Source organism: Culex quinquefasciatus, chromosome 2 (assembly GCF_015732765.1).
Source record: "Culex quinquefasciatus strain JHB chromosome 2, VPISU_Cqui_1.0_pri_paternal, whole genome shotgun sequence".
NCBI classification, from domain to species: Eukaryota; Metazoa; Arthropoda; class Insecta; order Diptera; family Culicidae; genus Culex; species Culex quinquefasciatus.
The window spans coordinates 102,057,985-102,074,018 of NC_051862.1; the positions used below are offsets into that span (position 1 = coordinate 102,057,985).

General features: G+C 49.1%; 2 protein-coding genes across 2 annotated transcripts; one reads left to right on the plus strand and one right to left on the minus strand.

Annotated features, from left to right (window-relative positions):
• Positions 1-398: 398 nt before the first annotated feature.
• LOC119766777 lies at positions 399-5,494 on the minus strand. The gene is made up of 5 exons (XM_038252541.1): positions 5,342-5,494; positions 4,871-5,249; positions 4,472-4,788; positions 2,861-3,310; positions 399-529 (listed from the first exon to the last, which is right to left on the minus strand). The coding sequence occupies exons 1-3, from the start codon at positions 5,364-5,366 to the stop codon at positions 4,611-4,613; spliced, it is 582 nt and encodes a 193-aa protein (XP_038108469.1). The 5' UTR covers positions 5,367-5,494; the 3' UTR covers positions 399-529; positions 2,861-3,310; positions 4,472-4,610.
• A 168-nt stretch (positions 5,495-5,662) lies between these two features.
• LOC119766134 lies at positions 5,663-6,340 on the plus strand. Its single transcript, XM_038250534.1, has 2 exons — positions 5,663-5,968; positions 6,035-6,340. Exons 1-2 carry the CDS (start codon positions 5,663-5,665, stop codon positions 6,338-6,340), a joined length of 612 nt encoding a protein of 203 aa, XP_038106462.1.
• The last annotated feature ends 9,694 nt before the right edge of the window (positions 6,341-16,034 follow it).

A 16,034-nucleotide genomic window follows, 5' to 3' on the forward strand; every position in this document is an offset into this window, starting at 1 on the left:
AACTTAACATATACAGCTTGAAAAAGATTTTATTTTATTTTGTACAAACATTACAAAAAATTAAAACTTCACAGTATTTTTTGTTATATCAATTAATCTGGATGGTATCGCTATTTCAGACAAACATCTTTGAAGTTCACTTTTCGTTTCGTAATGCTCTTCCGCTATAGATACGACACTGTCAAAGATAACATTCATTTTAAGACCTCGCTGATGTGCTATACTCCTAAGTTCTGCAACACAATATTCTTTGAAAAGCATAGTTTCGCCAAAGCTGTTTACATCATTTTTCCCAAAAACATGACCCTGGAATAAATACGACTTTTATTATATTTTTTTTTTTTTTGCCAATCGGAAATATATACCTCCGTATCACTTTCAACAGTCACGTCGCTTTCATTTTTCATTTCAGAAGTCAATAGTATGAAATGTATGGCCAACAATTGATAAGCAGTAAATCCTTCTGCATCCATTGTTTTGGAAAGCAATTGTAAATACACTTTTTGTGCGAAAGACGATATTACAGGCTCTGAAATAAAATAAGAAAAATGTGTTAGATTGAGGAGCAATGTTTGCAGCAAAAATTGAGTTTAAAAGAAATACTACAGACAGTAATGCCCGTTACTCTCAAAGGTACACGCCGTGTGGCATTTCAGAATTTGCCGTAGACATTGTTGCCAGCGATTTTCTGCACTTATGATCTGGCCCAGTTGGCTGCTTGACGGATCGAGCTGATTTGGCAGCACTGGTCGAGCACCGCAGCCAGATTGCTACGATCGGTTTTCCCACCTTGCACAACCTCGGCACGCAACGGCTGCCGTTGCGCGCGATGACGAAGAAGGAGAAGAGGAGAGAACGACGCTCGGTGCCTTCTTTTTTTATCACTCGCTAACAAGTGCTCTCGAAAACAACACGTTTTAATTAGTTAATAAATAGTGTTAAAGTGAAAGTTTTCCGTTTCTGAGTGCTTCTTTTTTATACCCACGGCCACAAGAACTGTCTGCCGCAAAAGTCCACTTCAGTCCGCTTTTTCCTGGGCCACGACCGGGCCCGAACATTGGTCCTTCGAACTTTATTGGACTTCCGGCGGTGGATGTAAAGAAGGAGGCTCCCGCCGCGCGTGTGAGAGGCAAACCGGCCTCAAAGCCGTGGACAGTGACCGCGAGTGAGAAGGGTGAGGCAAACCGGCCAAAAACCCCGAACAAACAGTGCGCTGGATTAAGAGTCAAACCGGTCTCGGAATCCGGGCACAACCACGTGGAAGACCCGTGAGGCCGACTAGCCTAGAACTTTCCGTGGAAGAAGGCAAACCGGCCTGCAAAAAACCTGCGGGACGAGAAACTCCTGAAACTCGTACGCCTAAAGAAGAAGCCGGCTGGGCTCGGGTTGCACAAACGGACTGCGACCCAGATCAACGTGAACCGGAGAGTGCTCGATGCATCTAACGCCGAGTTCAATTCTCTCCACGAGCACATCGTCCGCCTGGACTCTAAGAAGCGGAAGGAGCACGGCGGTAAGTTGGTGGAATTTGAAACGTTGTTCATCGAGATCGACACAATACTAGAAAGATGGAAGCAAAGCCTGGAAATCCCGGCTGGTCCATCAACCGCCTCTGTACCTGCTGCCCAACGACCCGTTGTCATCCAGCAGTCCCTTCCGCGGCTCGTACCCACGTTCGACTGAAAGTACGAGAACTGGAAGCGGTTCAAGACGATGTTCCGTGACGTCGTAGACCGGTCGAACGAAACTCCCAGGATGAAGCTGTATCGCCTGTAGGAAGCCCTCATTGGTGAGGCAAAAGGGACGCTGGACGAAAAGACAATCGAGGACGGCAACTATGACGGCGCGTGGGAGTTGCTAGAGGAGCGGTATGAAGACAACCGGAGAATGGTGGACATCCATGTCGGTGGACTGCTAGGGTCCAGAAGGTACACAAGGAGAGCCACGCGGAACTACGAGCGCTGGTGGAGACCGTGGTCGGCCACGTAGAAAACCTCAAATACCTGAGGCAGGAGTTCACTGGTGTGTCGACACAGTTCGTTGTGTACCTACTGGCCCATGCCCTGGACAGCGATACTAAAAAACTGTGGGAGGCCACGGTGAAGAAGGGTGAGCTGCCGAACTACGAAGAAACCATCAAGTTCCTGAAGAACCGCGTCTCCGTCCTGGAGAGATGCGACGAGACCAGTGAACCTGCAGCGAAGCAGCGAGACCGAAACAACCCGAGGCCAACCAACAAACCGTTCTACCAGAAGGCCAACGCTGCGACCACGTCGTCAAACCCGGAGATCCGCTGCGAGATGTGCGGTGACTCCTACCTCACCTTCAAGTGCGGCACCCTCGCTGGCCTCACGGTGGCCCAACGCAGCGAAAAGGTAAGAAGCAAGAACCTGTGTCTCAACTGCCTCCACAAAGGCCACAGCTGGAAGAAGTGTACGTCCAGGTATTCCTGTGGAAAATGCCGCAAACGTCACCACACACTGCAAAAAAAAGCAAAGTAATCCACTTTAACGACCCCCGGGTCTTTTGTGGTCTCTGTTGCAAGTTTCTGCTCATTTCTGGGCGTGGGCGTTATGTGTGGTGAGTCACCCAAAACCTCTTTTACGCAAATGAACCGACTTTTTTATTCCTCATCCGATAGAAGGCCACACACTGTTGCACGACGATACCGAACAAAAATTCGTGCAAAAACCCGTCAACCCGCAGAACGTTGCACCACTAGCCAACCAGCCGCCAGTGTCCCAAGCTGCTGGCTAAGAACCATTACAGTCTACTTCGACAACCTGCAACCACACCCAGATGGTGAAGACCGTCATGCTTCTGACAGCGCTCGTTCACCTGCTGGACGACAAGGACCAACCTGTGCCATGCCGACTGCTGCTCGACAACGGATCGCAGGTCAATTTTATTACGGAACAATTGGCGAAACGGTTGAACACACGTCGAGTAGCTGCAAACGTTCCCATCTGCGGAATCGGTGCAGTGAAGACATACGCCCGAGAGTCGATGACGGTCCAGCTCCAATCCCGTTACAACAGCTTCACGGTGGACGTGGAGTGTCTCATCGTCCCCAAGGTAACCGGGATGATTCCGTCGGCCTCGATCAGCACGTCCGACTGGCCGATCCCTGCGAACATCCAGCTGGCCGACCCGAACTTCCACACACCGGACCGGATCGACATGTTGCTCGGCGTCTCGATGTTCTTCAAGCTGCTGAAATCGGGACAACTAGATTTGGAGAAGAACCTTTCATAGCTCCGCGAGACCTACCTGGGCTGGGTCGTCGCGGGTTATGTCGGCGACACCGTTCCTGCACAGAAAAAAAAAATCATGGTAATATTACATCTGGGAAGGGGTACATTTTTTATGTCAGAATATAGGTGTAATTTTACCCAGTCACGGAAATTTCTAGCAGAGTTGGTTCTGCCAGAATCCTGCTAGAATAATTCTAGCAGGCCTGCTAGATTTCTGTAAGAATTGTATTAGAATATTCTGACAGAGCAAAATCTGTCGAAAGTGACGTCATTTCCGTCTAACCGCTTCGTGACAACCGCCATCTTGTAAATTTGTTCTTTTATTTTCGTTTGTTGGCGAAGGATGACGCTTTTTTCAGCACAGCCACGTTTTGGTGAGTAAATTAAAGAAAAATATGGTATAACCAATAATATTAAACTTATGCAAACTTATCTTTGTTTCAACAGGAAAAAGAACGAGGTTAAGCCGGGAAATTATAAAAAAAAGGATTCCCGCCAGGGTACCAGGGTATCTGTAGCACATCACGGGAACTGTTGCCGATGTCTTCAGAGATCGCAGTAAACGGAACGTCAATAATGGAAGCTCGACAATTTTTCCCCAAGCAGTCCGCGTCCGCGGAGTTCCAGTTGCTGATCGTTGACGAAATTGGACCTGAGAAACCGCATTGATAGAACAAGGCAGGTTCAACTTCAAAAAGTGTTAGCAAAAAAAAAAAACGTGATAATGGTGAAATAATAGTGTTGTAAAATAAATGTTTTTATGCTGTAACTGTTTTTTTTATGTAGATATTTAAGAAAATAATTGAAGAAATCTTAGTCATCACATTCTAGCAAAATTCTAGCAGGATTCTCACAGAAATCCTTGCCATTTAATTCTAGCAAAATTCTTACAGAATTCTAGCAGGAGGCCTGTCAGAATAGTTCTAGCAAAATTCTAGCAGGATTCTAACAGAACCGGTTGGTTTCGCCGGCTCCTGCTAGAACCGGTTATTGCATTTGAGCTAGAATTCTTTGAGAATTCCTGCAAAGTTCTGGCAGAATGATGGCAGCGTTCTAGTAAGAATATTTTCGCACTGCTAGAATTCTGTAAGAATCCTGTGAGAACGCCGTGACTGGGTACCTCTGGAAATGCTTAATTTTACCACTTTTCTGGTGTAATGTAACTTTTTCAGTCTAAATTGAGGTAAAATTATATCATAAAAGAGGTAATATTCAACCTTCCAAAATTAAAGCTTCCAAATTTACACAATTTTTTTCTGTGTGACGCGCAGTTCAGCCACACTGCAACGCTCGATGACGTAAGCGAAGCCATCGAGAGATTCTGGCAGGTCGAGGACATCGACAGCGCCACACAAGTCAGCACAGAACAGGACGAGTGCGAGGCATTTTCCGTGCGACACACAAGCGGGACCCTACCGGCCGGTACGAGGTTCGCTTGCCATTCCGCCCCGTCGTCGGCAACCTCGATGACAACCGCAGCCTGGCTCTTCGGCGATTCCTGTCGTTGGAGAAGCGGCTCAACCAGGACCCGGACCTGAAACGGAAATACGGTGAGTTCATTTCCGAGTACGAATCCCTGGGGCATTGCAAGTCGGTTGAAGAGGCCGACGACTCACCTGGCCAAGGTCGTTACTACATGCCGCACTATGCCATCCTTCGCCCCTCGAGTTCCACAACCAAGCTGAGGGTAGTCTTCGACGCTTCGGCAAAACTCTCCCCTTCGAGTGTCTCCCTCAACGAAGCCTTGCAGATCGGGGGAACCGTCCAAAACGACCTTTTCTCGATTCTGCTCGCATTCCGCAAGCACCCGGTCGCCTTCACCGCAGATTTGTCGAAGATGTACCGCCAGATCCTGGTGGCCCCTGCGGACACTCCCTTCCAACGAATCTTCTGGCGGAACGAACCAGCCGACTTTATCCGCGTGCTCGAGCTCACAACCGTTACGTACGGGACGGCATCTGCACCTTTTCTCGCGACCCGCTGCTTGGTTCAACTCTGCAAAGATGAAGGAGAAAAATTTCCGCTGGCTGCAAAAATCGTTCGCGGCGCTTGCTATGTCGATGACATTCTTTCTGGAGCAGACTCACCTGACGAAGCGAAGCAGCTCGACATCCACCGACTCGAGCTCCTCGGGTGCAGATTGCTGTCCAAGCTGGTGGTCAAGGTCCTCGCAGCGTTGAAACTGCCGTTCCGGAACGTCGTTCTGTGGTGCGACAGCCAAGTGGTTTTGGCGTGGCTCAAGAAACCCTTAGACCAGCTTCAATCGTTCGTCCGCAACCGTGTCCCAAGGACAACCCTGCCGACTTGGTGTCACGTGGCATATTTCCCGCCGAACTGATGGTGTGCGAGAAGTGGTGGGAAGGACCGGCGTACATGACTGTGAGATCCCCAAGTTACGGAAGGTGAAGATGGTGACGATGCTTACCTGCAATTCCGTCGAGTTTCCGATCTTTGAAACGTGCAGCTCATACCGTAAGCTGCAAAGGGTGATGACGTACGTGCTGCGCTTCACGGCCAACTGCAGAAAGAAAAATCCGGCGGAACGAGTTCGCCAGCGCTACCTGACCATCCCGGAGTTGCGGGCGGTGCAGGACGTGATTGTGATGGTGATCCAGCACGGTGCACTGTCCAAGGACATCCAGCAAGTTGCCGAGAACGATGCCGCTGGACGCATCCAAGGTTTGACCCCGTTCCTGGACAAGGGCCTGCTACGAGTGGGTGGCAGATTGCAGTAGTCGGAGTTGCCGTTCAAGACCCAACATCAACTTCTCCTCCCGAAGCATCGTGTTACCAACCTGATCTTTCGAGCGTACCACGAAGAGCACCTGCACGCGGGGCCATCGGCCTTGCTTGCGACGCTGAGGAGGCGGTTCTGGCTGATCGATGGACGGTCGACAGTCCGGAGCGTTACAAGGAGCTGCGTGACGTGCTTCCGCGCGAAGCCTCGCGGCTCGAGCCAACTGATGGGACGGTTGCCGTCCTGCTGTGTGACGCAAGCCCTCCCGTTTGAAGAAGTCGGCGTAGATTACGCCGGGCCCATTTTCGTCAAGGTAGGAACCCGGAAGCCGCAGCTCGTGAAGGCCTAGTTCGCGGTGTTCGTGTGTATGTCGACCAAGGCCGTCCACCTGGAGCTCGTCTTGGACCTCACGACCGAGGCATTCTTGGCCGCCCTCCAGCGCTTCGTGAGCCGACGCGGCGTGCCTCGCACGATCCATTCCGACAACGGGACGAATTTTAAGGGGGCCAAGGCGGAGCTGCACGAGCTGTTCCTGCTGTTCAACCAGCGTGCGTTCAACGACCAGATAGCGACCTACTGCCAACCAGGGAGATCACCTGGTCGTTTATCCCTCCGGGGGCGCCGAATTTCGGTGGCCTCTGGGAGGCTGCTGTAAAAAACACGAAATACCATCTCAAGCGCATCCTCAAGAACGCACAACTTACCTTCGAGCAGTACGCCACTGTCCTCGCGGAGGTCGAGGCGGTGCTAAATTCGCGGCTCTTGTTCGCTACGTCGGCAGACCCCGCGGATCCGCCAGTTCTGACGCCGGGACACTTCCTGATTGCGCGACCTCTTACAGCCATCCCGAAACCAGTCTACGAGGGGAGCACCTGCAGCCCTTGCGCGAACAGTTTTGGCGAACCTGGAAGCGCGACTACCTGACGAGCCTCCAGCCGAGAGGCAAGGACAACAAGGAGAAGCCGATCGTGCGACCGGGAATGGTGGTTTTGCTGGAAAAAAAGGACGCGCCGCCACTTCAGTGGAAGATGGGAATTATCCAGCAAACTTACCCGGGACCAGATGGATTCGTAAGCACCGCGGACGTGAAGGTTGGTGGAACAGTCGTCCGGCGTCCGATCACCAAGCTATCCGTCCTCCCGATTGAGGACAACGAACAGACTGCAGACCACGGAGCGATTCCTGCTGGGACTTCTCCCCAACCCGGGGATCGCTGGGGCACTGGTCGAGTGCCGGTCGAGCACTGGTCGAGTGCCGGTCGAGCACTGGTCGAGCGCCGCAGCCAGATTGCTACGATCGGTTTTCCCACCTTGCACAACCTCGGCGCGCAACGGCGGCCGTTGTACAGTACAGAGCACTCAAAAATCAATAGCAACTTTAATGTTGTGGACTCGTTGGCAAGGTCTCTCGATTACCTAACCAACGACGTGTCGGATGATGGATCCGGACATCGTTTACATGCATATAAATGAGATCCGGATATATGTGAAAACACCTTTTTATACATAACTTTTGAACTAGTTATGGAAACTTCAAACAATTCAATAGCGATGTATGGGACCACGAACCAAGTTGAATGCAACCGGCTTGATCAAAATCGGTTCAGCCAGTGCTGAGAAAACTTAGTGAGAATGTTGGTCACATACATACATACACACACACAGACATACATACACATACGCCTCCCCCCCGAAGTTATACCGAAAGGTGGTCCCGGGGGGAAAAGGGCAAGGCGTTCAAGGACTGGTTTAGTGGGTCGGGAAATCTTTTTTTGTTTTCCCAACCCCACACTACCTGAGAAATGAATTGTCAGGTGTCTGGTAGCAGATTCCGACCTTGTAAAAAAAATACATACATACACACACACATACACACATACAGACATTTGTTCAGTTTTCGATTCTGAGTCGATATGTATACATGAAGGTGGGTCTTTGAGCTTTAAATAAAAAGTTCATTTTTAGAGCAGGATTATAGCCTTGCCTCAGTGAGAAAGGCAAAAAACCCTGTTCACCTGGCATTTGCTAAGCTGTATTTTCTTAAAATTATTTATTTTTAAGTGCTTTTTTCATGTTGACATAATATAAGAATTTATATGCTAAACATATCTCAAATCAAACCTGCTATTTTAGTTGAAAATTTTAATAAACATGCCAGAAACGCGCGCGCTTGTAGGCAAACAGGCAGGTAGGCGAGCAAGCTCGTGAGAGTGTTTGAACCTGAAAGACACGTGCTTGTACGAATTGGAAATAAACATCGTTGTTAGGTAGCCCCTTACAGCTGGCCGCTCAAAATGGCCAGTTTTGGGCGCTAATAACTTCGCGGCAAAAATTTCTAAAAATATGGTTTCTTCGGGAAAGTTGTTCTAAATTTGATGAAGGTTCTACATTTGAGAAATGGTACGAATCGGATGATTATGGCGCCTTCCACAGGTAAACAAGTAAAACAGTTGCTTTTCTCCATACATTTTGACGATTTTTCCCATACAAACTTTAAGCGATTGGAGGGAGGGGTTCCCGTGGTCAGAATGAGCTCAAATTTGGAATTTAGCCTCGTGATGGGTCAATCTTTGATTTCAGGGGGTAGCCCCAAAAAAGCCCGGATTTGGACCACCCTAGTCAACATCTTCAAGAAAGCCGCCAGGCAGCAGTCGGTGGACGTCAATGATATAGCCGACAAATCGGTGCCGCGCATCACTCTGGAGGAGTTGCTCGACGATCTGGTGCTGGACGATTTCGAGATGGGTGATTTACAAAATAAATTATACTATTTTTTAAGAAACAAAAAAAACATCTTTTTCCGCCAGTTGGCCACTGCGGTAACTTCGCCAGCAGCTGCGGCAATGCGACATTACAGCAGCGTCAGCATAGCCACCTTCTACAGGATGTCACCTGGAGGAACCCACGAGCCGCCGTCGGCCCTGGAACGTGATGAGCAAGTGATGAGTTTTTCTAGATTAAAAAAAGTCTCAACGAGTGGGTTCAGTTGGTACTAGTAGTTGAGTCGGTTCGCGGACCGCTTGACCACGGGTTTTACTAGGGCGATTTTTGCTACTAGCATTTCCGGTTTCGGAAGCAAGGACATGGCGTACCGAAACAGGAGTATAGGATCTTATATCAATATCATCCTGACTCGATTATCTGAAGCCTCGACAAGGGGCCATAAATAATCCACGTGGACAACTTTTTTTTGGAAAGTTTCATATTGAAATTTGTTGGTCTACGAAAAACCAACTTCTCATCTGTTTTCTACAAGTTTCTAGTATTTTATATGCATTTATTACGTTTAGTTAATGTTCCTATTGTCAGTTTGAGGCCAATTATACAACCTCTTAATAATTTGCGGTTTTTCATTATTTAACGGTAACCTTTTATTTTTTTGTGATTTTCTTTTTTTTCAAATTTGGCTTTAAGTCACAACCTAGGTCGCAACGAAGTGTGTCAGAATCGAGGTCAGAATATATTTTAATTTTTCGCCGTTAAAAAATACAAATACATGTCGGTGGCGAGAGCGAGACCGATACCGACGAGGATTAGAGCGAGACGGCAGACCCGAGGTCGGCCGATCGCCTGACGACGAACGACGAGCAGAGTTCCTTCGACCGCCGCGAGAATCGGACGTCAAAAGTGTTGTCGCGTGTACTCAGCCGGAAATCTTTATATTAAACTAACTTAAAACTAAACAAACGTGTTTTGGCTTTATCACATGGGGGCTCAACCACGATTTCCCGCGAGTTGTTGAGCTGAGTGAGAGTGTTTCCGCGTGCCAAATCGCGAAAAGTTGGCATTTGGCTGATGGCGTCACCAGAGTCCGCCATTTTGCCTGAGTGAAGAAGGAACGTGTGTGCGTGTGTGTGACGAACGAGAGAGTTCACACATACCACAGTGAGAAACGAGACTCCGCGAGTAGTGAGAAAGGAGAGAGCATCTCCGCACTCGTAGTGCAAGTGTGTTAGTGAGGCGAACGATGTACGACCGGGAAAAGCTTCAAAAGCTAACGGTAAAAGAGCTGCGCGAGCTGTGCGCGAAGAAGAACGTGTCAGTGAGTGGCAGAAAAGCAGCGCTGGTCAATCGGTTGCTGGAAACGGTTCGCGAAAGTGATTCCGAGAGCGACGACTCGTTGTTTTCGGCGCTCGACGTGATGTCGTCAACGAAGAAGGAAAAGAAGAACGCGACGGCGGCGAAGAAAGAGGACGCGCCGCGGGCATCGCAGTTCACCTTCAACGACATCGGAGACTCCCTCGAGAAGTTCTCTGGGGAAAGTGCCGACAGTGATGTGTGCGAGTGGCTGGAAGAATTTGAGAAAGCTTGCGAAACGTTTGGGTGGAATGATGTGCAGAAGTTTGTGTACGGCAGACGGCTGCTGAGTGGCACCGCTAAGCTTTTCGTGCAGAGTTCGACCGGATTGAATGACTGGGGCACGCTGAAGAATGCCCTGGAGGAAGAGTTTGAAGTGAAAGTGTCAAGTGCCGAGATCCACGAGCTGCTGCGTGGCCGAAAGAAGAAGAGCGACGAAAGCTTTCTGCAGTACATCTACCACATGCAAAGCATCGCAAAGCGCGGCCACATCGACGAAGAAACCGTGTGTGAGTATGTGGTTCGGGGCATCGTCGATGATCCCGTCAACAAAGTAGGCCTGTACGGTGCACGCACACTGGCAGAACTGAAAGAGCGTGTGAAGCAGTACGAGAAGATGAAGAGCCAAATGCGCGACGTGAGCCGGAGCGCAAAAGTGTTTGTGAAGAGCGAGAGAGCGAAGAAAAGTGAGACGCCGCGAACGGCGAGAAGTGAGAAGAGTGAGAGTGCACACACGGCGAGCGACGGCGTTCGTTGCTACAACTGTGGAAGCCGAGGCCACTACGCAAACGACTGCGAGGCGAAGTCGCGTGGGCCGAAGTGTTTCGTGTGTAGTGAGTACGGGCATCGAGCGAGAGAGTGTCCGAAGAAGGAGGTGCGAGAGAGAAAGGAAGACTCCGAGCTACACACCGTTGCCGAAACGAAGATGCCTGTGGTGGAGATTGCGGTGGGCAATTCTCTGCTGCGTACGCTGTTCGACACGGGTAGCCGTTACAACGTGCTGTGTGTGAGTGCGCACAAGAAAATCGGTGAACCGCCGATGAACACGACCCCGATGATCTTCCGTGGTTTTGGTGCTGCCGAGACGCGAGCGTGTGGCACGGTGACGATCGATGTGTGCGTCGACGGTGAGACGTACCCGAGCATGATGTTTTACGTCGTGCCGACTGGATCGATGTCGTACGATGCGATCCTGGGTATGCAGGCGTTGCACCACCTGGATGTGTGCGTGAAACCGGACGGAGTCGTGTTCAAGAAGAAGTGTGAGGCGCAGGAGGAGGTGGAGAGTGATGAGGTCAATGACCTGATGGCGTTGACGAGCGGAAAAAGTGGCGTTACTCTCGACGTGGCGCCGCGGTATGCTGCTGAAGTGGGAAAGCTGGTCGCAGATTACAAGCCGAAAAGTGAAGTGAGAAGCCGAGTGGAGACGCGAATCATTCTGAGCGATGAGACGCCCATTCACATCGCGCCGCGACGATTTGCGCCGAAGGAGAAGAAGATTCTGGAGAAGACCATTGACGAGTGGTTGAAGGCTGGAATCGTCAAGGAAAGTGTGAGTGAGTTCGCGAGTCCAGTGACGCTGGCCCCGAAGAAAGACGGTTCGATGAGAGTGTGTGTGGACTACCGCCAGCTGAATAAGCGCATCGTGAAGGACTGCTTTCCGATGAGAAACATCGAGGACCAAGTGGACAAGCTGAAAAGTGCCAAAGTGTTTACCACCCTCGATTTGAAGAACTCCTTCTTCCATGTGCCAGTTGAAGTGTCCAGCCAGAAGTACACGAGTTTCGTGACACACGCGGGGCAGTACGAGTTCGAGAAAACCCCGTTCGGGCTGAGCAACAGTCCAGCGAGCTTCAGCCGTTTTGTTGCGGATGTGTTCCGTGAGCAGATCCGGAAGGGGCACATGATGATCTACGTGGACGACGTGATTATCCCGTCCACGACGGAGGAGGAGAACATCGTCGTGCTGAAAGAGGTGCTGGCAGTGGGTGCAGAGTACGGAGTGCAGTTCAACTGGGAGAAGTCGCAGTTCCTGAAGAGTGAGGTCGAATATCTGGGTTACGTGATCAGTGGCGGAGGCTACAAAGTGTCGCCCGCGAAGATCAAAGCAGTGAAGAACTACCGTGAGCCGAGAAGTGCGAAGGAAGTGCAACGTTTTGTGGGACTAACCAGCTACTTCCGCAAGTTTATCCCCGGATACGCACTGATAGCAAGACCCTTGACGTCTTTGCTGAAGAAGGAAGCTCAGTTTGTGTTCGGCGAGACCCAGAGAAGAAGCTTCGAGAAGCTGAAAGAGTGCCTTGTGAGTGACCCAGTGCTGAAGATCTACGATCCCGACGCCGAGACCGAGCTGCACACAGACGCCTCGAAGGAAGGTTACGGAGCTGTCCTGCTGCAGAAGAGTGACGACGGTAGGTTTCACCCGATCTACTACATGAGCAAGCAGACGACGAGTGCCGAGAAGAACTACAGCGCGTACCTCCTCGAAGTGCTAGCTGTCGTACGTGCCGTGGAGAGATTCCGCGTTTACCTGCTGGGAGTGCCGTTCAAGATTGTGACGGACTGTGTGGCGTTCAAACATACCGTCAAGGCGAAGAAGCTCAACCCGACTGTGGCGAAGTGGGTGATTGCGTTGGACGAGCACAAGTACCACGTGGAACACCGCGCTGGGAGCAGGATGAAGCACGTGGACGCCCTGAGTCGAGCACCAGTGATGCTGACGGTAAGTGACCCGCTAGTAGAGATGATCAAGAGTGCACAGCAAAGAGACGAGAGGTTGCGAGCGATAACCGAGCTGCTGAAGACGCAAGAGTTCGAGGACTACTTTGTCAACGGAGACGTCCTGATGAAAGTGGTCAACGGTCGCGAAGTCGTCGTAGTTCCTGCCGAGCTACAAGGAGAGGTGATCAAGCAAGCGCACGAGAACGGGCACTTTGGTGTGCGCAAGCTCGAGGAAGTGATCAAGCGCGACTACTACATTCCTCAACTCACCACGAAGATCAAGCGCCAGATCGAGTGTTGTGTGAAGTGCATCCTAGCGGAGAAGAAGCGCGGCAAAACCGATGGTTTGCTGAACCCGATTGCGAAGGGCGAGGTCCCGTTCGATACTTACCATGTCGACCACCTTGGCCCAATGGATGTGACCGAGAAGCAGTACAAGTACCTGTTCGTAGTTGTGGATGCGTTCTCTAAATACGTGTGGATCTACCCGACGAAGACGACGAACGCACAAGAAGCCATCCAGAGATTGCGCCAACAGAGCGAGCTGTTCGGAAACCCGAGAAGAATCGTCAGTGACAAAGGAGCAGCGTTCACTTCGCACGACTTCAAGGAGTACTGTGCGGAACAGAACATCGAACACGTGGAGGTGACAACAGGCGTGCCGAGAGGGAATGGTCAAGTCGAGAGAGTCAACCAGGTGATCTTGGCGATGCTGACGAAGCTGAGCGTGCACGACAAGACGAAGTGGTACAAGCACGTGGCGAACATACAGCGGTGGATCAACGCGAGTTTCCACCAGACCACCGGAGTTTCCCGTTTGAGGCCATGTTCGGAGTGCAGATGCGTCACGAAGGTGACCTGCGCTTAAGTGAGCTGCTGGAGGAGATCAAGGTGGCGCAGTTCGACGATCAGCGAAACGAGATCCGAGCGAAGGCACGAGAGTCCATCGAGAAGGCACAAGAAGAACAGCGACGATCGTACAACCTGCGGGCGAAGCAAGCCCCAAACTACCGAGAAGGCGATGTTGTGGCGATCAAGCGAACGCAGTTTGGCCCTGGCAAGAAGTATGCGGCCGAGTTCCTCGGTCCGTACAAGGTGACGAAGGTGAAGCCGAACAACCGTTACGACGTCGAGAAGATCTGTGGGAAGGCCCACGGAAGACGAGCACAGCGGCTTCCCACATGAAGCTGTATCGGGTCCGGAGCCCGGAACCTCTTCAGGATGACCGTGTCGGTGGCGAGAGCGAGACCGATACCGACGAGGATTAGAGCGAGACGGCAGACCCGAGGTCGGCCGATCGCCTGACGACGAACGACGAGCAGAGTTCCTTCGACCGCCGCGAGAATCGGACGTCAAAAGTGTTGTCGCGTGTACTCAGCCGGAAATCTTTATATTAAACTAACTTAAAACTAAACAAACGTGTTTTGGCTTTATCACATACAATATATTGATTTCTGTTTTTTGTGTTGTTTTTTTTTTTGTTTTCTGTCTCTGTTTTTTTTTGTTTCCTGTTTTATAATTTCTGTTTTTGGTTTATTGTTTTTTACTCTTTTATTGTTTTCTGTTTTGATTTTAATGTTTATTGTTTTCTGTTTCTCGGTTTTTAATTTGCTGATTTTCATAAATTCCTTTATTTTTGTTTTATGTTTTTTTTTTGTTTTAGTTATAATTTTCAGGTTTTTTTTTTATTTTCTTTTTACTGTTTTATGTTTTCATTTTTGTTTTTAGTTTTAATGCTTTTTTTTGTTTCTCGTTTTTTTTGTTTCCTGTTTTTTAAATTTCGGTTTTTGTTTTTATGATTTATGTTTTTGGTTTTTATGCTTCCTATTTTTGTTTCACACTTTATTTGTTTCCTGTTTCTTCAAACTTGGAAAATATTCAAAATTTAAGTGAAGCTGGAATAAAATGCTCGAAAAAAACTCGGAATTTTTTGAACGTTTAATTGTGCATGATACCAACATGATACTGTAATAACTCAAAAACGTTCGGCACTACCGCGGGGAAACCTGCAGGGACTTTCTTTGCATTAAGAGCTATCCAAGGTGTGGTAGACTGCAAGGAGCAGTAACCAGCTCGGAGCTCGAAATAAGGTAGACAAGTCGCCTTGATGTTCCAGCCGAAAAGACTCATCTTTGTTTATTTGAACTCGGGTATTTATACTAGTCAAATTTGTTGCATCACATGTAATTTGAGTGGTGACACTTACGTGCTACAGTATAGACTTCTGGAGTTGGCTTGTACTGGGTTGAACCCTTGCGCTGGCTCAGCAGGAGTCAGCGTCCCGGCCAATTGTCGATGAACCAAAATATGGTTCGAAAAAGGCTATACGCAAGCATCAGCAATTATGCTTGCGCCAAGTGGTTCTAACTGTGTGTGGGCTCTACAGCCAGGCAGGGTTTGTGTTTTGAAAGACAAAACCTGGTCTTGTTGTGCGAGGTCCGGGCATGGTAATAAAAATGGAAATTAAGTGTGAATGGGTATGTTGGGAATGCAGTGGTGTTCAGACTATTACAATACTTCATTGATCGCTACTTCCCCAAACCCGGTCAGGCGGGTATGCCCGCCTGACCAGGTTCGGGGAAGTGGCGTTTGGGGAAATGGCCGTTCGGGGATATGGTCATTCGGGAAAATGATTTTCAGGGATGTGGAAAAATAGGGGAAGTGGCCATTTGGGAAAATGGTTTTTAGGGGAAGTCGCCATTCGGGGAAATGGATTGTTCGGGGAAATGATTTTCGGGAAAATGACATTTCGGGAAAGTGTCTTTTCGGAGATGTGACATTCGGGGAAATGTCTTTTCGGGAATGTGGGTTTCGGGGAAATGTCATAGATTCTTTTTGTTCTAAATGGTTTTATAATTGATGTTTTTTATTGTTTGTGTTTTGTTTTTTTTTGTGTTTTTTTTTGTTTTCTGTCTCTTGCTAAGGAATGGCTAATAAAAATTTCACCCAAATGATGGCAAAGATGGTTATTTTACCCGAGAAAAAACCTAGTAAAAAAACGCTGCACAATCTTCTGTCTAATTGTTTTTTTTTGTATCGTTATGAGTACCGTAAACTGGGCGGATCGGGAATACAGTCTGAATAGAGGAAGCAGTTTTTAAAGCATTAAAGTATTTAAATCAGGAAATCCATGTTCTAATTTAGTTGATTTGTATCTGTTCTAACCGAAATCAAGAAAAAAAGCCCCAGATAACGACAATTATGTAGAAACAGTTAAAAACTGCGATGTTTATGTCCATCTTAATT